Raw genomic sequence first — 26716 nt, 5'->3', positions numbered from 1 at the left:
GTTTTCTCAAAAGGCCAGCAGCAAAGGCTCAGGTAGTCAGTCATCCATAAAACTCCCCACCCAGGGTGGCTTAAGGATCCTGGGGCCTAGGGAAAGAACAGTATTTTTGCACTATTGATGGGCACAGCGGGAGGCTGGGGAGGGACCCCTGCAAGAATAAACTCATCAGTTTTGATGAGAGAAGCTGCCCATGGCTCCATACTAATGCTGACACTATTTCATTCATCAACAGAAAACCCTTAGAACCTAATACCTCTTTAATGCTCAGGACTGGCCGATAGGGGAATCTGATTCCTGCAATCGGTAAACATCCCAGAGGCCAAAAACCTTCATATTGCAGGCTCTCCTGCACAAAGCATCTAAAATGCCCTTGACATTGCTTTAATTGTAAAAGACAAGAAACAGTCAGGATTCGCCATTAGGGGACTACACTACTATAAATCAATTAAAAATGAGGACAATCTTTAAGATATATCAAGTAAACAAGGTGCAGAACAGTGTGTATAATATGTTATCGTTTGTGTTAAGTGGTGGGGGTTGGGGGAATAAGTATCTAAACATACCTAATTCAAGAAACACTGAGAAATAATATATGTACTTTATTTTTTTTTAATTATTTACTTATTTATTTATTCATTTTAGAGAGGAGAGAGAGAGAAAGGGAGGAGGAGCAGGAAGCATCAACTCCCATATGTGCCTTGACCAGACAAGTGCAGGGTTTCGAACCGGTGACCTCAGCATTCCAGGTCGACGCTTTATCAACTGTGCCACCACAGGTCAGGCCTAATATATGTACTTTAAATGGCTACGACAAGGGACCTAAGCTGTTCAGAGTTCGCAGAAAAGCTCCAATCAAGTACAGATACATATGTGGTGGCATTAGCTTTGATGTCAAGTAGACTGGGGTTCAAATACCTGCCTGCCATTTCCTGGCTTTGTGGCTGTGGGTCAAATAAGCTTGCAAATATGATATATAGTGGTACCTTGAGATATGAGTTTAATCCGTTCTGTAATCGAGCTCGTAAGTCAGTCAACTCATACATCAAACAAATTTCTCCCATTTAAAATAACTGAAATAGATTTAATCCGTTCCAGCCCTGTGAAACATCCCAAACCATCCTAAATTATGAAAAAGACATGTTTTTAATTAAGAAAGACACATGTATACTTTACCAATGCATAACAAAATATATGAAATAAAAGAAAAAAATGTTATTTAGTACTGTATTCTTACCTTTGAGACAGATGAGTGCGGCTAAAGGTGAATGGTGGAGGAGGAGGGAGGGAGGAAGGGATGCAGGCACTGTAGACATGTAAACTAAAACTGTACTTTTACAGTTTCTTTACTTTAAACTGCATTTTCTTTACTTTAAACAAAACTAAAAATGCACTTACTTTACTTAAAATGAAACTACAAAATCTTAATTGTAAAAAAATACACTTTCTTAACTTTAAACTTAATCTAAGCTTAATATTATATATTTTTCATTTAATCATCACCTGTTTTTGCCTTTTTGGCTGCACTTTTGTCACTTTCATTTGCAGGACTTTTAATATAAATCTATCCAAAGAGGTTTGCTTTTGCCTGCCTTTTAAAATGTTACGGAAATGTGACAAACAAGTGTCATTAAAAAGTGCTGAAGCACGACCAGTTGAAGCTTTTTCTGGGTGTTTCTTTTCCATGAAACTTGAAAGCTTCTCCCACATTGCCAGCATGTCTTTAATTTCACTTGTAGAAATCACTTCCTCCAACTCTACCTGCTCCTCACTACTAATCTCTTGCAGAAGCTCCATATGTTGCATCATCTGTAGCTCCTTCAACTCCTCAGTTGAGAGTTCCTCCTCATGTTCCTCAACAAGCTCGTTTCCGTCACCCTCATCTACCTTCAGACCCATCAACTTTCTGAGGGACACAATCTCCTCCAACGTTTCTACCTCGGTCTCTGGTTCAAATTCTTCGAAGTCCCAGTCTGCAACAATATCAGACCATAACTTTTTCCATGCCAAGTTCAAGGTTCTTCTTATAACCTCTTGTCATGCCAAGTCAATAATGCATAAACATATCACAATGTTGTAGTGACCTTTCCAAAACTCTCGAAGGGTTAGAATTGTATTCTCAGTCACCTCAAAGCAGCGGCAGAACAAGTGCTTTGTGTAAAGCTTTTTAAAGTTGGAAATGACCTGCTGATCCATAGGTGACAAGACTGAGGTCGTGTTGGGTGGGAGGTAGAGGACTTTCATGAATTTGAAGTCATCGAGAATGTCATCTTCAAGACCAGGTGGTTGGGCTGGAGCATTATCAAGGATTAGTAATGCTTTCATTGGGAGTTTATTTTCTTGAAGATATTTCTTCACTGCAGGACCAAAGATGAGATTTACCCATTCAATAAAAAACTGCCACATAACCCATGCCCTAGCATTGGCACGCCACATAACCTGTAGTTTTTCTTTAAGAATCTTGTGAGTCTTGCCTGACCTGTGGTGGCCCAGTGGATAAAGTGTTGACCTGAAAATGCTGAGGTCACCGGTTCGAAACCCTAGGCTTGCCTGGTCAAGGCACATATGGGAGTTGATGCTTCCAGCTCCTCCCTCCTTCTCTCTCTCTGTCTCTTTCTCTCCCTCTCTCTCTCATCTCTAAAAATGAATAAATAAAAAAATTGAAAAAAAAAAAGAATCTTGTGAGTCTTAAAGGCTCAAGGATTTTCGGAATGATAAACTAGCAGTGGCTTTACTTTACAGTCACCGCTAGCATTTGCACACAATGCAAGGGTTAGACGGTACTTCACGGGTTTATGGCCTGGCAGCTTCTTTTCCTCTGTGGTGATGAAAGTCTTCCGCGCCATTTTTTTCCAAAACAATCCTGTTTCATCACAGTTGAACACTTGTTGGGGAATGTAGCCTTCCTTTGCAATAAGCACAGCAAAATGTGTGATGTACTCCTCAGCTACCTTAACGTCAGCACTTGCAGCTTCACCATGCCTCACCACTGAGTGGATGCCAGATCTCTTCTTGAAATTTTCAAACCAGCTATGACTTGCCTTAAATGTATCTTCTGCTGCCTCTTTTGAGGTTAATGGTTCTTTCTTCTTCAAGTCGCCATAAATAATATGTGCCTTTTCGCATATTACAGTCTCCGTCACTGTATCTCCTGCCAGCTCTTTCTCTTCCACCCACACCAGCAGGAGCTTCTCCCTTTCTTCATGGGTATTTGTCCTTAATTGGGACAGAATTGTAGTTCCTTTCACTGGATTTGTGCTTTTGATGGCATCCTTTTGTTTAAGGATGGTACAAATTGTAGATGTATTGCAGTCATACAGCCTTGCCAGTTCAATCACTCATACACCATGCTCATGTTTTTCTGTTATTTCTTGTTTTATTCCTATTGACATCATTCTCTTCTTCTTCTCACCACTGTCCTCTACACTCACTTTCTTCGGCCCCATGATAGCACACAAAAAGTTAGTAAAAAGTGCAAAAATGATGCAAGAACAAGTACAGTGCATGAGATTCAACTTGATTCTGCAGGTAATACATGAGAAAGAACAGGTGCTGGTGTTGTGCTCCTGATACTGGACCCATGCGCCAATGCGCCAAAAAGCAGCAGCTTCCCAAATCATGACTCGTATCTCAGAATTTAGCTCAGATCTCGAACAAAAATATGGATGGAGTTGCAGCTCATATCTTAAAAAAATTTGTATGTTGGTCTGCTCGTATCTCAAAGTACCACTGTATATGTTTGCTCGCTTATAGTTTGCACTGGGTGTGGGGGACAGGCTATAAACAGGCAGGGTCCTTATAGCCTAAAGCTTAGTTTTAAGACTAAGCCTTTCCCACCCTTTTAATCTTAAAATCTTCTCAACACTAAGCTTTTCCCCACACCCTTGGCTGTTGCATGATGTGGGTGGTGCACTCTTATGAGGAATCTCATTATTCCTCAGATAAGTGACTTTGTATCAGTGACTTCCTTATTTGTATATTGGTTTAAAGGTTTTGCTTTCTACACTATAAAATGGGGCAGACCAGGAGCTCTCAAGCTCAGTTTCTGAAATTAGCATTGGAAAGGAGAGGCAGCCAAGATGGTGGAGTGCTGAAAGAGAAGCCAGATTGTGCAGAGAGAAGAAGATGGGGAACAGAAGTGAGTAAGGTTTGTGAAGTAGAAACCTTTGATTCTAGGAAACTTGGATGAGTCAGTGGCTTTGGGAACCCTGAATGGAAAGAGAAGTGTTTTCCCACTGTGTGTATTTCTCACTCGCTGGGTGCAAGCTAGTATTAAATATAATGGCCCACCACTTCTTGGCTTCATTGTTTTATTACCGTCTGTCCGAATTAAATGCGACCTGCATGGGCCAGGTGGCCGTGATGGTGGCCGTGGCTACTGGACATACAGTGGCTTTAGACAAGTCACTAATTCTCTCTGAGTTAAAATGGAGACAATACCAGAATCAAGTTTATAGTATGATTGAACCAAATAGAAGTGACTATAAATTAGCAGAGTTGCTTCATGATGGTCTGTCTGCCTGATGGGCAGCAAACAATTTGCAAAATTGGCGGTGGGTCAAGAGCAATGTCTTAGATTTGGGAAGGACAAGGAGCAAAAAGACAAGGGGATGTCACCCTTCCTCATCCTGATCCTCCCTGGCTCTTTTGGCCTTTAGCATTTATACAATTTTTTTCACCTCTTTGATGCAATTCTAAAGCAGAAATATCTAATGAAAACTAAATACTTAAGAATGTTAGCCACTTGCCAGGCAATGGAAGCACTTTGTATATGTTAATTCATTGAATGCTCACTCAACCCTGTGAAGTGGGGACTAGGATTTTACAGGTGATGGTGTGAGGTACAGAAAAATTAAGTAACTTGCACAAGGTCACATGGCAAATAAGAATCAAGACAGGATTTGAAACCATGGAATCCTGCCTCTCCTTACCACACTCTCCTCGTTTATCTTCACTCTCAGATGGGGGCTCAAGAAAACTTGTCCTTTGTTTCACAGATTTAAAGAGAAGTAAATGCTGAAGATTAAAGTCACGACCTTGACCTCAAATCTCTGTTGAAATGAGAAGTAAAGCCTCACACCTGGTAAGAGAAGTACAGTTTCTTGGGGTGAACAGCCTCCCAAGTATTTAATTCCCAAAGTCTTAAGTATGCCCCTAGTTCAGGTGGGAGGATTAGCAGAAAGGAGGAAGAAAAATAAAAAGGAAGAAGTTATGACTAATTCCAAAGTCCAAAGAAAAATTAGCACAATTTATGTGGACATTTCAAAATCAAAGACTCAAATGACAAGCTCTGAAGCACCCATCACCAGACACAGGACAGCCCTTCCTGAATGCAGACTTGAGAAGGCAAAGAGTTCACCCACAAACTACAGTTTCACTGGAAAGTTTACTCATGATCACAAGCCCAAGATTTGGTGTAGTAATGAAATCGGACACATAAACTTCACCAAGCAACTGCTGAACACAGTCATTTCTGAGGCTGGCTAAGAATGAAGGGATGCAGGGCCAGTATCTCCCAGGATTTATGAGTCAGAGCAGGCACCTAAAGTACCTGTTACTATGAGAGGGTGATGTCACTGTTGATTCAGCCTCTGATACCGGATAACCTCACCAGGAGAGGCCTCTCAATGTCCGTGAGTCAGAGTCTCACCCTACCTGCCAATAAGTGCCCAGGACATTGTCCCACAGCTGACTCAGTGGGTGGCGTTTTCAATAGGAAAGCCACAGCTTTCCCCACAAACCCGAGTTGGTCATCTGGTTCCCTTTTCAAACACTCCCACACAATGGGGATGAAGAATTTGTGGGGGAGGAAGTTTGCAGTCTTTGAAAATCCTCGTACTGAATCCAGGCTTTATTCTAACGAGTGGGTCCTGTGACACTAGTATACAAGCACCACCACTACCACCCCCCGAAAAAAAAAAATCATGCCCAAGAAGTCATGATGCGTATTTATTCTCAGCCCTCCATCATGAGGAAGTTAAAAAAACTAGACTAGAAACATATTCCTCTAGGGGCAACATGCCAATGGGTGAGAGTGGCTTGGAAAGAGCATTAGACCCTGGTTTGAATCTGATACCCTTTAAAGGAGATGTGGTGACAATTAGCCCTCGGGATTATTCCTGTAGCAAAATGCCTGCTCTGAGAATAGTCTTTTTAAATGGCACCAATATAAAGTGAAAGAATGTGGGCAGTCCACCTCCTTCAAAACACGGCTCAATTCTAACATCTAGTGAGCACCTCACTTCTTCAGGTCTTTTCACAAATGCCATTTTTCTTAGTGATGACCCCCTCAAATCTCTCCACACCGACACACATAGTTTTTATCACCCTTTTCTCATGAAAGTTTCCTTCCATAGATCACCATCTATCTGCCTCTTGTCTCCTCCAATAAGAAGAACAGTCCATAACGGTGGGATTTTGTTTTGTCCCATTATATCCCCGAAGCCTAGCACAGAGCTAGTACTGGCCGGTACTCAACATAAATTTGTTCGGTGAATGCACAAATGATTGCTCTGTCAACCAGAAGGACTTCTCTCTCTTGGAGACCTTCAGAGCAGAAATTATCTATCCCTTTCACCTGGCTGCTCACAGTCTGTCTGATAAGTTGTCTTTTTCTGCTGTAAAGAGCAGAGACTTTGGCCTGCCCAGGTGGTAGTGCAGTGGATAGAGCATCAGCCTAGGGTGCAGAAGACCCAGGTTCAAAATCCCAAGGTCGCTGGCTTGAGTATGAGCTCACCAAGCTTGAGTGCAGGGTCGCCAGCTTGAGCACAGGATCATAGACATGACCCCATGGTTGCTGGCTGGAGTGAGGGGTAACTGGCTCAGCTGGAGCCTTCTGGTCAAGACACATATGGGAAAGCAATCAATAAACAATAAAGGTGCCGCAACAAAGATGCTTCTCATCTCCCTCTCCCTTCCTGTCTGTCTGTCTCTCATTTAAAAAAAAACACACACACACAAAAGAGCAAAGACATAGGCTTGGGAGTCCAACAGCCACCAGGAACAAGTGGCCAGTCTTTCCAACTTCCTGTCTGCATGACACACCCTATCTCACATAGCCTCTCAGGGCAACAACTCTCACTTCTCACTGGTTGTTGTGAGGTTTAAAGGAGAGAGGCAGCATATGTCTTACTGTACACATACTAAGTACATAATAAGTACTAGTCAACACAATATCACTTATAATAAAAATAAGAGGATGGGCCTGACCAGGTAGTGGTGCTTTTGATAGAGTATCAGACTGGGACGCAGAGGACCGAGGTAGTCGGTTTGAGCACAGGCTCATTCGGCTTGAGTGCGGGGTCACCAGCTTGCACACCGGGTAGCTGACTTGACCGTGGGATCATAGACATGACCCCATGGTGACTATTTTGAGCACAAAGGTTGCTGGCTTGAAGCCCAAGCCACTGGCTTGAGTAAGGGGTCACTCGCTCTGCTGGAGCCCCCCAGTCAAGGCACATTGAGAAAGCAATCAATGAACAACTAAGGAGCCACATTAAGAATTGATGCTTCTCATCTTTCTCCCTTCCTATCGGTCTGTCCCTATCTATCACTCTCTGCCTCTCTCTCTCTCACTGTCACACACACACACACACACACACACACACACACACACACACAAATAGACGATGGGCTCTGGCCGATTGGCTCAGTGGTAGAGCGTCAGCCCAGTGTGTGATGTCCCAGGTTTGATTCCCAAGCAGGGCACACAAGAGTAGTGACCATCTGCTTCTCCACCCTTCCTCCTCTCCTTTCTCTCTCTTTCTTTTCCCCTCCCACAGCCAAGGCTCCCCTGGAGTAAGTTGGCCCAGGTACTGAGGATGGCACCATAGCCTCGCCCCAGGCACTAAAATGGCTCTGGTTGCAATGGAGCAGGGGCCCCAGATGAGCAGAGCATCGCCCCCTAGTGGGTTTGCCAGGTGGATCCAGGTCAGGCGCATGTAGGAGTCTGTCTCTCTGCCTCCCCACTTCTCACTTACAAAAAATACCAAAAAAAATACAAAAAAAAAAAAAAAAAAGGATGAACCCCGGCCAGGTCACTCAGTTGGTTAGAGTTGATACTCCTTGCTACCTGCCCCTGTAAAAAAATATTTTATTTACTGATTTTACAGAGCGAGAGGAGGGGACAAGAAATATAGGTGCTTCACATTAGTTTGTTGTATGTGCTTGCTTGTTGTATGTGCCTTGACCAGATAAGCCCAGGGTTTTGAAGTGGTGACCTCAGTGTTCAGGTTGATGGTCTATCCATTGTACCACCACAGGCCATGCTAAAAAAAAAAAAAAAGGTGTATATATACATATGTATGTATAAAATATTGCACTAAAATACTCTCTCAATGAATATCAATCAATCCGATGAATTTTGGAGCTGTGAGATTTTTTATCTTGGACACGAGCTGGTTGACTTAGCCTTAAATTATTGTCTTCCAAATTTTTTGCCCCTTCCAGGCTCCTGTGCATTGCCAAAAACTAGAAGAATGGACACCAGGTCTTGAACAATTAATGGGCCTGAAGGATACTGCAGATACTCAGGATAAAGGTGTTGGGTGTATTGGGAGCCTTACTCAAGGAAGGTGTTACCCAGACAATAGGAAACCAAACAGATGGCCCTGGCGGGCTCAGATCTCTGTTTAGATTTTGATCTGGTGCTTCCTTACACCAAGGCAGAAATGGCTCATCTGACCTTTAGACTCTAGACTGCAAGCTGTTTTGTGACAAGACAATTAGGTAAGGTTACATCAGGGGTGTGCAGCGCTCAAAGAAACTGGGGAGTGCCAAGCAAAGACACATGCCCTGAAATCATTCCCTCCTCTTTGTGTTTTTAATGTGGTTCATACTGAAAAAGTTCCCTCTTTCCTTTTAAAACAACAGGTACAGTTACTCCAGAAATTACTTCTATATGTGAATTACATCTCAATTATTTTTTTTAAAAAAAGCAGCCTGACCAGGCAGTGGCACAGTGGATAGAGCGTCAAACTGGGATGCGGAGGACCCAGGACCCAGGTTCAAGACCCCGAGGTTGCCAGCTTGAGCGTGGGCTCATCTGATTTGAGCAAAGCTCACCAGCTTGGACCCAAGGTCGCTGGCTCAAGCAAGAGGTTACTCAGTCTGCTGCAGCCCCACGGTCAAGGCATATATGAGAAAAAAATCAATGAACAACTAAGGTGTCGCAACGAAAAACTAATAATTGATGCTTCTCATCTTTCTCCGTTCCTGTCTGTCTGTCTGTCCCTATCTATCCCTCTGACTCTCTGTCTCTGTTAAAAAAAAAAAAGTACAGCCTGACCTGTGGTGGCGCAGTGGATAAAGCGTCGACCTGGAAACACTGAGGTCGCCGGTTCAAAACCCTGGGCTTGCCTGGTCAAGGCACATATGGGAGTTGATGCTTCCTGCTCCTCCCTCCCCCTTCTCTCTCTCTCTCTCTCACTCTCTCTCCTCTCTAAAAATTAATAAAAAAAAAAAAAAAGTACAGTGGAATAGCTTCTAAAAACAAAAGATATATATACATCTATTTATATACTTTGATACCTCATTCATTCATTCATTCATCAAATACTTATTGAGTGCCTATTATGTGCCAGGCACTCTTCTAGATGCAATGCAACCTATGAACTAAGAAAGACAAAAATCCCTGGCTTCTTGGAGCTTATGTTCTGGTAGAAGGAAACAGACAGTGGACATAGGGTGTTATATGAGGAATGGTGAATGGTTGGATGGCTCAGTTGTTAGAGCATCAACTCGAAGTACAGAGGTTGACGGTTCAATCCCCAATCAGGGCACATACAGGAACAGATTGATGTTCCTGTCTCTCTTGCTCTTTCTCTTCCTCTCTCACTGAAATCAATTAAAAAAAAATTTTTTTTTAAGAAAGAAAAGTGCTATGGAGGATAATAAAACAAAGAAGGGGAAAGTAGAGTATTGGGGGAAGGTGGTACTATATCAAATAGGGGATTCGAGAAAGGCCTCACCAAGAGGGTGATGTTTGAGCCAAGACTTGAGGACATAAATGAGTGAGCTAAGCAGCTGTCAGGGGACAATATTATAAACAGTGATAATAGCCAGTGCAAAGAACCTGAGGTAGAAGTGTGCCGGATGGGTCCCAAGTACAGTCAGGAAGAAATGAAAGCAAGAGGTAAGGGGGTGATGAGGCGGCAGATCATAGAAACCTTATAGTCATAGAAAGGACGTTGCCTTTTAGTCTGTGTAAAATGAGAACCACTGGATAGATTGAAAGCGGTTGATATTTTCTAACTTCTATTTTGAAAACCATCACTCCGGCTGCTGGGTAGATAAAGGCTGTGTTGGGGGAGGCAAAGGGAAGCAGAGTGACCAGAAAAAAGGCTATTGCAACAGTCTAGAAGAGGACCCTCTCAAACTTCTTTTGGGAAAACTCTTCTGGGAACAGACAAGGTATATCAGCATATTTGAATGCCAAACCACAGGAACAGGTGTTCTTGGCCTTCAACTTGCCCAGGTATCATATAACTGAAAGGCTTTCAGCTTGTTACAAGCTCTTCTAATTACAAAGCCCACTAATTATTATCTCGGCTTTGGCCAATTATCCCACAGGGTCCTGTGCTGGCTATCATTTATGAGTTTGGGGAACAGGTTCAACCCTTCCAGGCAGGCCCCATTAAGTTCTAGCAGTAACACCAGAGCTCACGCTAGGGGCAGGGCACGTTCGCCCTTTTCTGGGGAAAGATGCATACCCAGGTCTCTGCCTGGCTCCTACAGTTGGAACATGAGTTTGTTTAGGACAGATTTCTTCCCACTCCTCAAATCTTGAATGCCACAGTATTTGCAGCCTCAGGGACCCAGAAAGTTGAAAAGACAGACAGAAAGGAAAATATATTCTGTTCACCTAGCATTTCTGTGGAAAGTAAAGATAAAAAGGGAAAGAGGCTGCCTGACCTGTGGTGGCGCAGTGGATAAAGCGTCGACCTGGAACGCTGAGGTCACCGGTTTGAAACCCTCGGCTTGCCCAGTCAAGGCACATACGGGAGTTGATGCTTCCTGTTTCTCCCCCTTCTTTCTCTCTCTACTCTCTCTAAAATGAATAAATAAAATCTTTAAAAAAAAAAAAAAGGGGAGGGCCCTGGCCAGTTGGCTCAGTGGTAGAGCGTCGGCCTGGTGTGCAGGAGTCCCGGGTTCAATTCCTGGCCAGGGCAGACAGGAGAAGGGCCCATCTGCTTCTCCACCCCTCCCCCTCTCCTTCCTCTCTGTCTCTCTCTTCCCCTCCCGCAGCCGAGGCTCCATTGGAGCAAAAGTTGGCCTGGGCGCTGAGGATGGCTCTGTGGCCTCGCCTCAGGCACTAGAATGGCTCTGGTTGCAACAGAGCAATACCCCAGATGGGCAGAGCATCGCCCCCTGGTGGGCATGCCAGGTGGATTCCGGTTGGGCACATGCGGGAGTATGTCTGACTGCCTCCCCATTTCCAACTTCAGAAAAATACAAAAAAATAAATTAAAAAAAATAAAACAAAAGGGAAAGAGGCTAAAAATTGCCTAAAAGGGAAAGACAAAAAGAGATTCTTCAAAGACAAAAGATGATTCCAGCCACACAATTAAAATTAGTGAGATGTAGCCTGACCAGGTAGTGGCGCAGTGGATAGAGCATCGGCCTGGGACACTGAGGACCCAGGTTTATACCCCAAGGTTGCTGGCTTGAGTGCAAGCTAACCAGCGTAAGTATGAGGTCACTGGCTTGAGTGTGGGATCATATACATGACCCTATGGTCACTGGCTTGAACCCAAAAGTCACTGGCTTGAGCAAGGGGTCACTGGCTTGGCTGGAGCCCTCTGGTCAAGGCACATATGAGAAAGCAATCAGTGAACAACTAAGGGGCCGCAACTATGAGTTGATGCATCTCATCTCTCTCCCTTCCAATCTGTCTGTCACTGTCTGTATGTCTCTCTCTCTCTCTAAAATAATAACAGTGAGATGTAAAGGTATAAATAAAGACATATATTCCAAAGGGAAGGAGGGACCTTTTCCATCTCATGGCACACATAAACTAATTACTAAAATTCTGCAGCACACCAAAAATATATTATTTTGTTGATCTAACAAAAAAGATAAGTATAATTTTGATTCATTCACATTGGACGGCTATGTGTTGACTGTTGTCTTTTTTTTTTTTTAATATGAAAATCTAAGGGAAAAGGTCAGTGTCCCTGACTAATAGTCAGGTATTTCATGTTTTAAAAATTCTTGCGGCATGCCTGACCTGTGGTGGCTCAGTGGATAAAGCATCGACCTGGAACACTAAGGTCGTCTGTTTGAAACCCCAGGCTTGCCTGGTCAAGACACATGTGGGAGTTGATACTTCTTGCTCCTCCTCCCTTCTCTCGCTCTGTATCTCTCTCTCTTAAACAAATAAATAAATTTTAAAAGGAAGGTGAATTAAGTTCCAGGAAATGCAGGTTGGCAACAAGGCCCAGAAGGGCATGGATGAGAGCTCAGGTTATGAAAGACAGTGTAGCCCCACTTCTGCCACTACCTGGCTAAGTGCCCTTGGGCACGTTGTCCAACCTCTCTGAGACTGTTTTCTTTTGTAGAGTGGGGGATACCGACAGTTCCTGCCTCAGGCCACTGTAAGGCTTATCTAAACTCTCAAGTCTCCAAGGTCCAGGTGCACTCATAACATTGGGTAAAAATATTTATTCATATTTTACTTGTTGGCCACCTCCAAATAAATACTCTCAGGATAGCCCTTCTAACATTTTATGCTCCAGTTTGATATATATATATATATACACACACATATATATATGTGTGTGTGTGTGTGTATATATATATATATATGGTGTGTGTGTGTGTGTGTGACAGAGAGAGAGAGAGAGAGGGACAGATAGGGACAGACTGACAGGAAGGGAGAGAGATGAAAAGCTTCTTCCTAGTGGCTCCTTAGTTGTTCACTGATTGCTTTCTCACATGTGCCTTGACTGAGGGGCTACAGCAAAGCAAGTGACCCCTTCCTCAAGCTGGTGACATTGGTCTCAAGCCAGAGACCTTGGGCTTCAAGTCAGCGACCTTTGGGCTCAAGCCAGCACCCATGGGGTCATGTCTATGATCCCACCCATGCTCAAGCCAGCGACCATGGGGTCATGTCAATAACCCCACACTCAAGCTGGTGAGCCTGTGCTCAAGCCAGCAGCCTCAGGGTTTCAAACCTGGGTCCTCTGCATCCCAGTCCAATGCTCTCTTCACTGTGCCACTGCCTGAGCGAGGGCTAATCTGGTTTGAGCAAGGTTCACCAGCTTGACCCCAAGGTCACTGGCTTGAGCAAGGGGTCACTTGGTCTGCTGTAGCCCCCAGGTCAAGGCACATTTGAGAAAGCAGTCAATGTACAACTAAGGAGCCGCAACGAAGAATTGATGTTTCTCATCTCTCTCCCTTCCTGTCTGTCTGTCCCTATCTATCACTCTCTCTCTCTCTCTGTCTCTGCCAAGAAAAGGAAAAAAAAAAAGATTTTGTCTTCAGGGAGGCAGCCTCCCAATACCTTTTGCTTAAACCCCCCCACTGGAACAGTGGGAAACAGGTTGTCTCTAGATGTTGGTAGCGTAGCAAAAATTGATACAGCCCTGTGAAGGGCAGTATCTGTCAAAATTACAAATGCACATGCCCTGAACTGGCAGACCATCTGTGGAAATTTATCTTCTGCATACACCAGAACATGTGCAAAAGGATACATATACGTTACTCCCTGGAGTGCTAAGTTCTGAAAGATAAGACACAACCCCACACTCAAGCTGGTCTCGCCCAGTGTCTAACAGGGGCAGGTTAAACAGGCTACAGCACATCTGTGCCAAGCAGCTATAACTAAAGTAAAAGAATGTGGATGTTCTACATATATTAAAAGAGAGAACACACAAATATACTGTTGGACAAAAAAGAAGATACAAAACAGTGCTATTCCTATTCTATCTTTGTGTAAAAAGATTATTAAACTTACATTTGCATAGAGAAATGACTCTTTTTTGCCTGGCCTATGGTGCACAGTGGGTACAGCATCAGCCTGGAACGCTGAAATCACTGGTTCAAAGCCCTAGGCTTGCCCGGTCGAGGCACATATGACAAGCAATCAGTGAACAACTAAAGTGAAGCAACTCTGAGTAGAAACTTCTTGTTCCTCCTCCCGCCCCCAGTAAAATCAATAAAAATTTTTAAAAAGACTCTTTTTGTATTTCCATGAGAAAACCCTGTAAAAGATATACAAGAGACCAACAAAATCAATTACCTGTGAGGAACTAATTGGTTACCTGTGTCCTGGGGCAGAAGTGGGTAAAGAGTAGAATGCGGTGGAAAAGGAGACTTTTTCACTTATTACCCAAGTGCATGACTTTTAAGAATAGATAGAAAACACCCTCTATTGCCTGTAGACTGAAGTCTAAGGCCTGGCCCTAGCCGATCTAGGTAGCCTTGTCCTGGGACCCTCTCCTCCCTTAAGCCACCCTCTCCATTTCGGAAGGCACAGAGCCAGCCTGACTCCGTTATGCCCTGCTACACTATTGGGCACCCCGTTTCCTCTTCCTGGAAAGTTGTCTCCTTCTCTGTCTGGCTGATTAGACACCCTCTCATTCACCAGGGCCTAGCAGGTAAAACCACTCCTCCTTGCATCCTTTGAACATGCCCCCCCCCCCACCATGGATATTCTCAGAGTGTACCGGAATCACCCACTGGGCCCTTTCTCTCAGATTTTCTGGACTCTCCCTGAGGGCAGGGGCTGGATCTTAAGTCAGCAGGGAGAGGTTAGTGTACTGGCTACTTCCATTCCCATCCCATCGACCCTACTTTGTAGCTACAGAGCCCTCCCTCACCAGCATGGCAGAATGACCAGCCTTACCCCTCCCTGATCAAGGGCACCCTTAGATCCCTGGCCTCAGGCTGACAGCCAGATGCCCACACCCTGGCTGGCACCAGTTATTTACTCAAATAGTCATGACCTAGCTGCTGAAGTTGTCTAGTGCCATGTTCAGAACCCCACCCGCAGGGACTGTAGCTCAGGGAACTAGCAGAACAGCAAATCTGTGTTTTTGAAGTGCTCCAGGTGATCTGATGCTTAGCCATGTGGGTGATCGAACCAGTCTAAGGGGTTGGAGCAGAGCATTTATGGCAATGGGAAACGGACTGGTATCCTTAAGCATATGTATCATGAAATACTTTTAAATTAAGCAAAAGCTGCAACATTTAAGGTCATCCTGACTTCCCCACCCTCAGTTGCTCCTTGCCCCACTCCTCCCACCCCAATTCTAAACAATATTCCTGAGCAGGTCAACAGGCAAACCTACGTCAGCCCACTCCAAGCACACTGCACAGTGGCAAGCGCAGTATCAGACCTTCTCTTCCCAGCAAAGGGCACTTTAGTCTAGTCACTGTTTGCAGAGTAGTGTTTGCTTTAACACAGAAGCAGAGAGACTGAGGAAACTGGTTTGGCTGGTTTGCTGAGCAGGAGGGAGCCCAGGGAAACACTTGAACCGAAGGTAAAACCTGGGAGGCAGTGTCTCAAACAGAAGGCACCAAATACTCCGGCGGCTTTAATATTTAATATTCATTGAACACTTGACACACCCTATGACTTGGGTACTATTTTGCCCGTTTTACAGATGAGAAGACAGAGGTTTAGAAAGCCCTTGGCCAATGTCCCTCAGCTGGCAAGGGGAATTACCTGGATTTCAATCTAGGCAATATGACTCAAGAATCTTCAAAATGTTGGGAAGATACCAGCAGGGCCTTGAGGAGAAAGTGGAGGACTGGAAGCAGATTAAGAGGAAGGTAAGGGGCCTGGCCAGGTAGCTCAGGTGCTTAGAGAGTCGTCCCAACACTCCAAAGTTGCAGGCTTGATCCCCAGTCAGGGCACAAGAATCAACAAATGAATGTATAAATAAGTAAATCAGCAAATCGATGTCTCTCTCTCTTTCCCTCTCTCTCTAAAATCAATTTTTTTTTATTTTTTATTTATTTATTCATTTTTAGAGAGGAGAGAGAGAGACCGAGAGAGAGGAAAGACAGAGAGAGAGAAGGGGGGGAGGAGCCGGAAGCATCAACTCCCATATGTGCCTTGACCAGGCAAGCCCAGGGTTTTGAACCAGCGACCTCAGCATTTCCAGGTCGATGCTTTATCCACTGCGCCACCACAGGTCAGGCTAAAATCAATTTTTTTAAAAAAAATTTAAAGAGAAAAGTAAGGGAAGAGGAAAAGTGCAAAAAAAAAAAAAAAAGATCTAAAGCCCTACCAGGCCAAGCTGAAGTATACATGAATGGGAAACAAATTAGAGAGGAGAGAAACAAAGAGAGGGAGGAAGGAAGGCCCCCTCGAATTTCTTTTTAATTGACCGAAAAACTAAACAGTGACTAACTGCCCTTCCTTTTCCAAATTCGAATTCAGGTTTGAGGTCTCCCTCCTCTGCCCTCCGAAACTGTCAGAGGAAGCTCTCACTACATCGCATCGGGGACACACTTATCCCAAAGCTTCAAGAGCCACAGACCCAACACTTCCCAGAGTATTTACAATCAACATCTAAGGCTGGCCTGAGGCTACAGGCTTTTTTTTTTTAATTTTTATTTATTTTTTATTTATTCATTTTAGAGAGGAGAGGGAGAGAGAGAGAGGAGAGACAGAGAGAGAGAAGGGGGGAGGAGCTAGAAGCATCAACTCCCATATGTGCCTTGACCAGGCAAGCCCAGGGTTTCGAACCAGCAACCTCAGCATTTCCAGGTCAACGCTCTATCCACTGCGCCACCACAGGTCAGGCGGCTACAGGCTTTAAGAGCAAAAAGATAAGTCAAGGTATGAGGACTAGTACATACTCATTCACTCGTTTATTCACTTGTTCAAAATAATATTTGAGCCTGACCTGTGGTGGCGCAGTGGGATAAAGCGTCAAGCTGGAACACTGAGGTGGCCGGTTCAGAAACCTTGCCTGGTCAAGGCACATATGGGAGTTGATGCTTCCTGCTCCTCCCCCTTCTCTCTCTCTCTCCCCTCTCTCTAAAAATCAATAAATAAAATATTTTAAAAATAATAATAATAATATTTGAAAGAAAAATGATATCTGAATGCCTAGTCTGTCCCTAAGAAATGTAAGCCACCATCTCATGATTATTTCTTATTTCCTTTTTGTCCTATTTGCCATTGTGTTCAGCCCACATCTGCTTGATCCATTACTGTACTCCTAGGGTCTAGCCCAGTGCTGGCACTCAATAGGCACTCCTCTATTTGCTGACTAAACAAATGAATGAATACGCACATTTAATTTTCACGACATGCCCTGGCCGTTTGGCTCAGTGGTAGAGCGTTGGCCTGGCGTGCAGGAGTCCCAGGTTCAATTCCCGGCCAGGGCACAAAGGAGAAGCGCCCATCTGCTTCTGCACCCCTCCCCCTCTCCTTCCTCTCTTTCTCTCTTCTCCTCCCGCAGCCAAGGCTCCATCAGAGCAAAGTTGGCCCCGGGGGCTCAGGATGGCTCTGTGGCCTCTGCCTCAGGTGCTAGAATGGCTCTGGTTGCAACAGAGCAATGCCCAAGATGGGTGGAGCATCGCCCTCTGGTGGGCATGCCGGGTGGATCCCGCTCGTGCACATGCGGGAGTCTGACTGCCTCCCCGTTTCCAACTTCAGAAAAATAAAAATAAAATAAAAAAGAAAAATAATAATAATTTTCACGACAAACCTGTACTATTGCCTCTCATTTTACACATGGGGAAACTGAGGCTCATAGAAGTAAATGGATTTACCCAAGGTCACACAGCTAATAACTAAAATTCAATCCTGGATCTTTCAGGTACAGTTGTCTCTCTACGTATCGCGGATTTTTAAATTGTATATATCTAATTTTGTATTGCAGATTTTTCACTATATCGCAAGATTTTGCGGTATACAGGTATTCTTATATATTTATTATTTTAATTAATTTTGCAGTAAAATAAGCATTTTCTAGCCTTAAAGAAAATTGAAAATGTTTATAAAAAGTGTGGGGTTTATAAAGCCTTAAAAAAAAAATATATATATATATATATATATAATAAAAACAACATAAGGTTGCTACTTCGCAGATTTTCGCCTGTCACAGGGGGTTCTGGAACCTAACCCCTGGGATAGACGAGGGACCACCGTACTTACAGAGCTGTCCGGACAAGCCATACTGATTTCACTCATCTCCTTGAAAGCCTAAAGCCCTCAGAGGAGATGAGAGTTGAGGCAGAGTAGAAACCCAGAACTCTGGATTGTGACAGGTGCCTCTCGGGGACTTTAGGGTTTTGGCACCTTCTGAGAGATGAGAGAGCTGATTGCTTCAGCGTCTGGCTTATCTGGGGCTACGCTTGGAAGGGAATGTGTAACAGACACCAAGGTGAGCATTTCGGAAGAAAAGGCTCGCTCAATAACAAGCCCGGGAGAGCAAACAGGGATTTCCATGACCACCTGGCAGAGAAGAAGGGCTGGAGCAGCAGCCAGCCTTCCTTAAATGGCCTTGCAGGACCTTGGACCTCCACTCCTACTGAGACACAAAGGCGAGGGCAGGAGGATGACCCATTAGTCTCCTTCCCCAGTGAGCCCTGCATAACCCTTGTCACAGATGTGAGTAATAGGGGAAGTGATGGTTAGGAGTTTGAGCAGAGGAGGAGGAGGGATCTGTTGATGATGTAAGATCATCCCAAAGCTGGTTTCCCTATCTGTGTTTTAAAAGCCTATTTAATTAGGGGCCCTCATACTGTTCCCACGACCTTTCAGCACATCTTTTACAAAGAAGGGGATATGGGTGTACTTAATCCACACAGGTGGGTGTCTATGAGCTAGGTCAACCCCCCTTCAAGCAGCCAGAGCTCAGACCCAAAATATAAACCTTATTTGCCCAAGGCCAGGTAGCAGAGAAAGCAAAGCAAGGAAACTAGAGTTTAAATGCCTGCTGCCTTCCTTCCCCTAACCTCCAGTCAACTTAAAGCTGAGTGCACTAGGGGAATACTTCTTTATTTTAATTGAATTTATTGGGGTAACACGAGGGTAATACTTCTGACATCCGAAAACCAATTTGTGCTAAGACAAAGGAAAATAATCAGGAACTAAAGAACCCATTTACAGCTGTTTGGTTTTTTTTTTTTTAACATTCTCTATTCTAGAACATGTAGAGAAACCAATGGAATAAATACAAGGATCTCATGAAGCATAGGAAGGACCCCAACAAACCACCCCAAGGTCCTGAGTTTAGCCAAATCCTATTTGTGGCACTCTATGGTCATTGATGGACAAAAAGTGACAGGATCCTTATTTTCAAACTCCCATGCAGAAAATCCTCCATGGAACCCATGTCTAAACCTGGTGCTAATGTGGCATCCCTCCATTTTCTCGACTGCCAAAAGAGAGGGAGCCACCTCCCTAACCCTGGCAGCTTTTTTAAATCACAAAGACAGTTTCCTGAGGTCCCATGTGCAATTTTATCAGAAGGGTACTTCTGTCTTGGGGCAATTCCACATTGGATTGATGGAAGGAGTCTCCAAAGTCCAAAAAGCTCCCCAAAAGTGAGATGTCAGGAAATCTGTTGAGTAGCTGTGGATATATGAACATAAAGGGAACTAGAACCAGCCACACAAGCAGTTAATGGAGACCGTCTCTCTCTCCAAGACCACCGGTGCCCTGGCTAGGTAGCTCAGAGCATCGTCCTGATATGCCAAGTTTGCCAGTTCAGTCCCTGGTCAGGGCACATACACGAATCAATCAATGATGTCCTGGCAGGATAGCTTGTTTAGTTAGAGCATCGTCCTGATATGCAAAAGTTGCTGGTTCAATTCCCCAGTCAGGGAATATACAGAAACAGATCAATATTTCTCTCTTTCTCCTTTCCTCTCTTTCTAAAGTCAATTTTAAAACTATAATTTAAAAAAAAAAAGACCACCAGATGCAGGCCTCCTCTACCTCCCACCCAGTCTAAACCATCTCTATCACCACCACCTCCTCTAGGAACTGCCCTGTCAACACCTCTGCTCTTCTAGGCACACAAAGAGGAAGAAGTCTACTTCACAGTGGACACTAATTCCCCAAGCACCCTCGTTCCTCCCCCCCTTTCCTTTCTGAGATTACTAAGAAGAGAAGGGGAGAAGGCAGGAGAAAGACCAGCTGTGAAACCCTGAGCTGACAACTAAATAATTGCTTTATGCTTCAGTTTTCTCATGTACAAAACAGAAAGAACAATGGTGCCCACCCTCACAAGATTCTTACGAAAATTAAATAAGGTAAAACATGTGGGGCACTTGCCCCAGAGTCTAGTAAAAGCAAAAAAAAAAAAAAAAAAAGGCAATTATATTATTAATATGTAATAATAATGTTATTGGTCAGACACAAGAACTTGGGGCAGGGGGGAGGATATAAAAACCAGACTAACCCACCCTTGGAGTTGCCAAATGTCTTGATAAAGGAAAACAAAGTGACCAGCACTTGTACCGGGACACCTCATACACACATGTGCACACACTCCTGTTTCTAACCCCCGACCCATTCTCCAAGGCTGAGTCAACTTTGCCTGGTCCCAGAAGCCAATCCTCACTGCCCACTGATACCCTTCAAAACATTTCAGGCACCTAAATACCCATGTCCCACCATGTTCTCTAAGTGGGTCCTAGGACATTCTTAGCAACCCTCTGGAATATGCAGTACCAAGGGCAGGGCTGGAGTGTCCCTATATCTCAGTTCATTCCCAGGTGCCCAGCACCGGGAGGGGGGGAAGAACATCAAGCGGAAACTGGCCAAGCAGTGGCAGACCCATGGCAAAAATCAGGCAAACCCTTCCTGACCCAACAGAAAGCTCTGCACAACACACACAGGCCTCAGAAAAGCAAATATGTTTTAATCAATCGAGCTGCAGTTTCTGTTAAAAAAAAAAAAATGCTGCCCACTGTTGGAACAACTTCCAAAGTCCAAAACTTTTTTTTCAAACAACAGTGTGATTGCTGTATATTTTTCACGTGGCCAAAGACTGGAAGAATAAACAATGAATTCCCTCGGGGAATTGTGGGTGATGTCTTGTTTCAAAAAGTGTTTCATTTACTGTTATGATAACGCGCCCAATCAACTAAAATCAAGAGGGAGAAGAAAGTTGTTTGGAAAGAAAAAAGCACCTGGGAATCAGTGAAACCAGAAGAGAAACCAACCTTCCCTTGCTTTCACCCCTGGGCAACAGTGAAGAGAAACAAAGCAAACTCTAGAATTCTGATTATCACAGTGATAATAAGGACCAGAAGTACATTTGTGCATTTTCATTCCCTGAGTCAGAGCTACCAGACTTTAAAAAAGGAAGGAAAAAAAACCACACATTATTCCTTGGGGGAATAACACCTGTATCCAAATGTTTTCATCTCTATGAGCAAAAACCACAGCCTGGTAACTGATAGGGCTCCTCAGTCATTCAGAGATGGTGCAGAATGAGGCCTGGGAGCGAGATGCTAGTTCAAATTCCCGTTCTAGAGACCCAAGTGGCTCCACCCTCTGAGCCTTCCTTTGCTCATCTGTGAATCGGGAATTACCACTTCCCTCCCGCCCTTGCCACATATTAGATTTTTGCAGTATGAAATGACAAACTGTCTCTAAAGTGGTCAGGACAATGGGAGGCACACTGAAAGCCTCCAACAAGTGACATAATTAAATATACCAGGATAGCCTCCTCAATCACCAGTGCTCAATCACAGCAAAATTTAGATCCCTACATCTGTGTAAATTCCAAAGGGGTGTCATTTGAGCCAAGGAGGAGGGACTTCCCCAGTCCAGCCCCTGGACATGGGAGCGTACTTTCTCGACCCTTCCCACTCCCACCCACCCATTCAAGGACCCGGGCTGCGCGCCCTCACCTTTGCCCAGGACTCGGCCTCTTTCCAAATGCCGCCGGGGCACAGTGAACGTGTAGCTTTCGGCGCCAAAGCCGGGACGACAAGGCTCCAGCTCTTGGCAGAGCCACGAAGAGACCTGGTTAGGGGAAAGGTATGGAACCGGGGTGACTTGGGGGGTCCTCTCTAGCCCACACCGAAACCAGCAGCGCCACCCTCTCCCTCGCTTCGGGCGTCGGGATTGTGGGAGGGACCCACCCACCGCCACCCCCACCCCACCCCCGGGGCCGAATTCATTCCGAGACCCGCAGCCACCAAGCCTCCAGGAATGCCGGAGAGAGGAGTTGCTGGGTCACCTCCTCCCGACCTGGCTGGCGCCCCTTTTCCTCCCCTCTCCTTTTTAGCTTCATTGGAGGCACCTTTACTCTTCCCAACTCCACTTTCCTTATACCAGGAACGCTCCCATTCCTATGTCTAGTTCCTCATACCGAGGGCGCTCTAACAACTTTTGACCCCACTTTCTTATCCCGGGGTCGCCCCATACCTATTTACCACTACCCTTTCTTTACCCGGCAGGTGCCTTTATTTCTATTGAGTCCCCTTTCGTTACCTCAGGGATCGCCCCCACTGCTCCTGGCTGCCCCCGGACTTGCACCGGGGCTGCCCTTTCAACAGCCTGACCCCCACTTTGCTCCACGCCTCCTTCCGCCCCTAGCCGGTTCCGCAGCCGAATCCGAGTCCCCAGAGCCTGCGGCGAGGCGCACCCCCCACCTCGGGCTCCGAGGAGGCGGTAGGCAAAGCCGCGCTCGCGCCCGACCGGCTCCCGATCCCTCCTCCGCCGAGAACAGAGCGCCACGCAGCTTAGGCCGCCCAGGGCCTTTGGACCCAAACTTTCTTTAAAGAAGAGGAAGCAGGGACGACAGGAGAGAGGAAAGAACGACAAGAGAGGAAGGGACTGGGGGCAGGGGCGCGGAGATGGGACTGGAAGGCGTCCCCCGCAAAACCAGGGGACCCGACGTACCTGCAGCATTAGCAGCAGCAGGAGCGCGGAGAGGCTGCGGCACGGAGGGCCCATGGCGCGCCGGGCGAGGGTCGGGTCGGGTCGGGTCCGGCTGGGCTAGAGTCTGGCAGGACTTCCAGGAACTCACAGGTGCTCTAAGGCTCCCAATGCCACTGAGTAGGGCAACTCCGCAGCCGCCAGGTGAGCCTCCAAGGCCCCGCCCCCGGCGTGACTGATTGGCTGAGGATGCACCTGCCGGCCACAGCCAATGAGCGGCGCGGCCCCAGCTTCCTCCTCCGTTAAGGGGACGATGACCCGCCCCACCCGGTCCGCCCCCCTGCCTCACGCCGACCCGCTGGCCCGCTGGCCTGTGGTTGGTAGAGGGTTGGGTGTAGGGGATCCAGAATTCCTATTACCAAGTCGGAACCCAGGCTCGCAGTGGGTGGCTCATTAACACCTGCGCTTTACCCTTTATCTCTTTCTGTCCTTTTAACTACAAGTCTCCACCGGCTCGTGTCAGCAAAATCAGTTCACTGGGCAGGACCTACCTTTCTAAACCTGTTTCTTCACCTTCCAAATGGGAATAATAATCACAACCGTCTTCCTATGTTGTGAGGTTGCCATACAATTAATGAGACCAATATTTCCTGCACCATAAAAATTCTGTACAGATACGAGTGATAATATTAGTAACAGTAGGTGCTGGGCTTTGGAAGTTATTGTGCCAGGCTCTGTGCTAAGCATTTGATGTTGACCATCTCACTCTCATCTCAAAACAACCCAAAAGCTGTGTTATTATTCCCATTTGATAGGCAACTGAGGCATAGAGTATTTGAGGCCTGCCCTGGCCGGATTTATCATTGGAGCATTGTTATAATAAGTAAAGGTTGCTGGTTCAATCCCCAGGCAAGGCACATACAGGAACAGATTGATGTTTCTGTCTGTCTATCTCTCTCTCTTTATCTCCCTTCCTCTCTCTAAAATCAATAAATAAAAAGTTTAAAAATAAAAAAGAATTTGAGGCCAGTAGGAGATGGCAGAGGATGAACCCACCTTCCTGTTATTCCAGGGCCCTTTCTTCTGTTAGCTTTACCTCATGTGGCCCTCCATAGCCTTCCAGCTGGAGCTGCAGTTTTCAATCTGTCCTTTAATGTTGACCTTGAAGAGACCGTTATTTTTTTTTCTATTTATTTAGTAAGAGGAGGGGAGGCAGAGAGACAGACTACCACATGCACCCCCACAGGGATCCAGCCCACAAGCCCACTAGGGGGCGAGGCTCTGCCCATCTGGGGCGTTGCTCCATTGCTCAGCCACCAAGCTCTTCTTAGTGCCTGAGGCGGAAGCCATAGAGCCATCCTCAGTGCCCAGGGCCAACTCGCTCCAGTCGAGCCATGACTGCAGGAAAGGAAGACAGAGAGAAAGAGAGTGAGAGTGAGAGAGAGAGTGAGAAGTGAGAGGGGGAAGGGTGGAGAGCAGATGGTCACTTCTCCTGTGTTCCCTGACTGGGAATCGAATCCAGGACATCCACATGCTGGGCCAATGCTCTGTCACTGAGCAAACCAGCCAGGGCCTGGAATAGACCCTTTTAGAGATTATTCAAACCTGTTATTTGCAAATAACTTGTAATGGCCCATAGCAAATCAATGTGAAAGCTAAGACTACAACCTGAGATCTCCTGGTCCTCAGGCTGGGGCTCTTAATACCACACCATAGCCACCATACCTTCTCTAGAAAATTTTGTCCCCAATAAAATAATTTTAGGCTCAAAAAAAAAAAAAATAGACATCCCTGGCTGGGTAGCTCAGTTGATAGGAGCATTATCCCAATGTGCCAAGGTTGCAGGTTCAATCCCCAGTCAGGGCATATATGGGAATCAACCAATGAGTGCATGAATAGGTAGAAAAACAAGTTGATATTTCTCTCTCTCTCTCTCTCTCTCTCTCTCTCTCTCTCTCTTCCTCTTTCTCTCTAAAATTAATTTATTTTTTTTTAAAAGAAAGAATAGACATGCAAATGTTAGGTCAGACATCTTCCCTGACTGCCAGGGGCAGCAACATCTGCATGGTTTGGCTGCCCAGACAAGGACACCATCTTTCCCTTCACCCTCCAAGCATGGTCAGAACTACAAAACAGTGTGTAGAGTCAGCTGCTCACTAATTGTGTGAGCTTGGCAAGTCTGTGTTGTCATCTGTACAAATGGGTTGATAGGAGCTAATGCAAGAAAATACTAAGCAGAGTACTTGGCGCCTAGTAGCAACTGCTCAGTAAATGTTTGGTGTGGAAGTTGTTCTTTGGAAAGAACCACCCTTTTCCCCTCTTCCTCATGGGGAAGGCCATGTTTAGAATATTTCACCCAGAGTTTAAAAGTAAATCTGAGCCCATTGAAGCTACTTTTTCAACACCAGAGGAGAGGTGATGTCTCAAAGCAAGACACTGTTTAGGGTCAGCTCAGGCCCCCTCAACCTGTCTGTCCCCTTAGCTTTAATGGGTTTCCCCAGCTGCCCCTCAGTTTTAATGGGTTTCTGAGCACACGCCCAGGCCATTTGGATTTCTGCATCTTGGCTCTCTCTGCCTCTTAACCCACCAGGAGGCTCGGAGGGAAAAGGCTCCAGTATTCCTTTCCCACTGAGGCTCTTGCCGGACTGTGCATTAAACAAGATAATGGAAATACAGAAAGAGGCGTTTCCCCCATGGGGCGGCCTTGTCCGTTTATTTTTTTTCTCCCAGTTATGTAAAAATACATATTTTATACCCTCACTCGACCCAGGGAGTGTTAGGGCTTTGTTTTCCTCCGCCCAGCAAGCCCTGGCCTTGTAACTCTGCAGTGACTCTCATCGACTCTTCCATTACACCCTGATAATTCAATAAAAAGGATTTTAGAAAACAATTAGGGGCAATGTGGACTTCTCAGCAAGTCCTTCTCTAAGCTCCAGGGAGTTGATTGTGAAGAGCTGCCCTCTCTCAGCTGTCCAGAGTGAGAAGGGGATACACAGGAGTACCCCATGGAGGCAGGACATTTTGTGACTGCGGCCCTCCGTGAATTGCCTCGGTTTCCTCTTCCATTGAGAAAGGATCCCCATTCTAAGGATCAAATGAACAGGTGAAGGTGAGCCTGTGCCACTGATGGTGGTTGGTCTCAGGCTGACGGAGGGTTCAAATTCTTGTTCTGCCACTAGCTGGGTAGCATGTCACTTGACCTCATCTGGAAAATGGGGGTGTTGATAGCATTTAATTCACAAGGTTCTTGTAAGTAAGTACCCTAAGCTGTTAGTACTCATGGCTGAGGACATTCCTTCACAGTTCTAGGCAAAATTTTGAGCCTTCATGAAACCTCCCTACCCCCAGCCTCTCCTTTCCCCACCCCCCACCAATAAGTCTCTTAGACTATCTATAGTCTCTGCTTGGAGAAACTTTCACACTGACTGGTTAGTCTTTTCAACTTTCCCAGGGTCATTTGCATTTTAAAGAGGGCTCTGCAGAGTGCTTCTTTCAAAGAATAAAAACTCAGAAGCCATTAAGTTCCACCAGGGTTCTTAACCTGGTGTCTGTGGATGGACTGGGGGTAAGGGTTCATGGAACCCTGAGATTGTATGAAAACCTGTCAGTGCAGGTGTTAAGTTCCATTGCTTTCATTAGCTTCTCAAAAGGAAGGTAGAAAAATCAAAATCTTGGAGCTGAGATTTGTTTGAGGGCCTGTTCAATGTTAATGGTGGAATTTCAGGCATCAACAGGGAAAAGAAATGATGACCAGCAGCCTTGCCAGTGCCCTTCAGTACTGCTAGTGCTAACCAGCACCCATCTAGCCTTGGGGTGACAAACTCCAGGTTACCTTATTGCAGGTGGTGTCTCTTTTTTTTTCTCTTTATTTTACTTATTTTTTCTTTATTTTATTTATTCATTTTTAGAGAGGAGAGA

The 26716-nt window shown here is 45.4% G+C and overlaps 1 protein-coding gene across 1 annotated transcript in view; it reads right to left on the bottom strand.

Moving 5' to 3' along the window:
- CDH1 (cadherin 1) overlaps positions 1-22989 on the bottom strand; it is a 99380-nt gene extending 76391 nt beyond the window's left edge. The window contains exons 1-2 of the mRNA XM_066243182.1: positions 22823-22989; positions 21826-21940 (exon numbers count right to left, since the gene is read on the bottom strand). Coding sequence (XP_066099279.1) covers positions 21826-21940; positions 22823-22876 — 169 coding nt within the window. The 5' untranslated portion in view covers positions 22877-22989. The remainder of the gene's footprint in view (positions 1-21825; positions 21941-22822) is intronic.
- Positions 22990-26716: the final 3727 nt, after the last annotated feature.

This window comes from Saccopteryx bilineata, chromosome 9, assembly GCF_036850765.1.
Source record: "Saccopteryx bilineata isolate mSacBil1 chromosome 9, mSacBil1_pri_phased_curated, whole genome shotgun sequence".
NCBI lineage: Eukaryota > Metazoa > Chordata > Mammalia > Chiroptera > Emballonuridae > Saccopteryx > Saccopteryx bilineata.
Note: the sequence above shows the minus strand (reverse complement) of the source record. Positions and strands in the feature narration are given on the sequence as shown.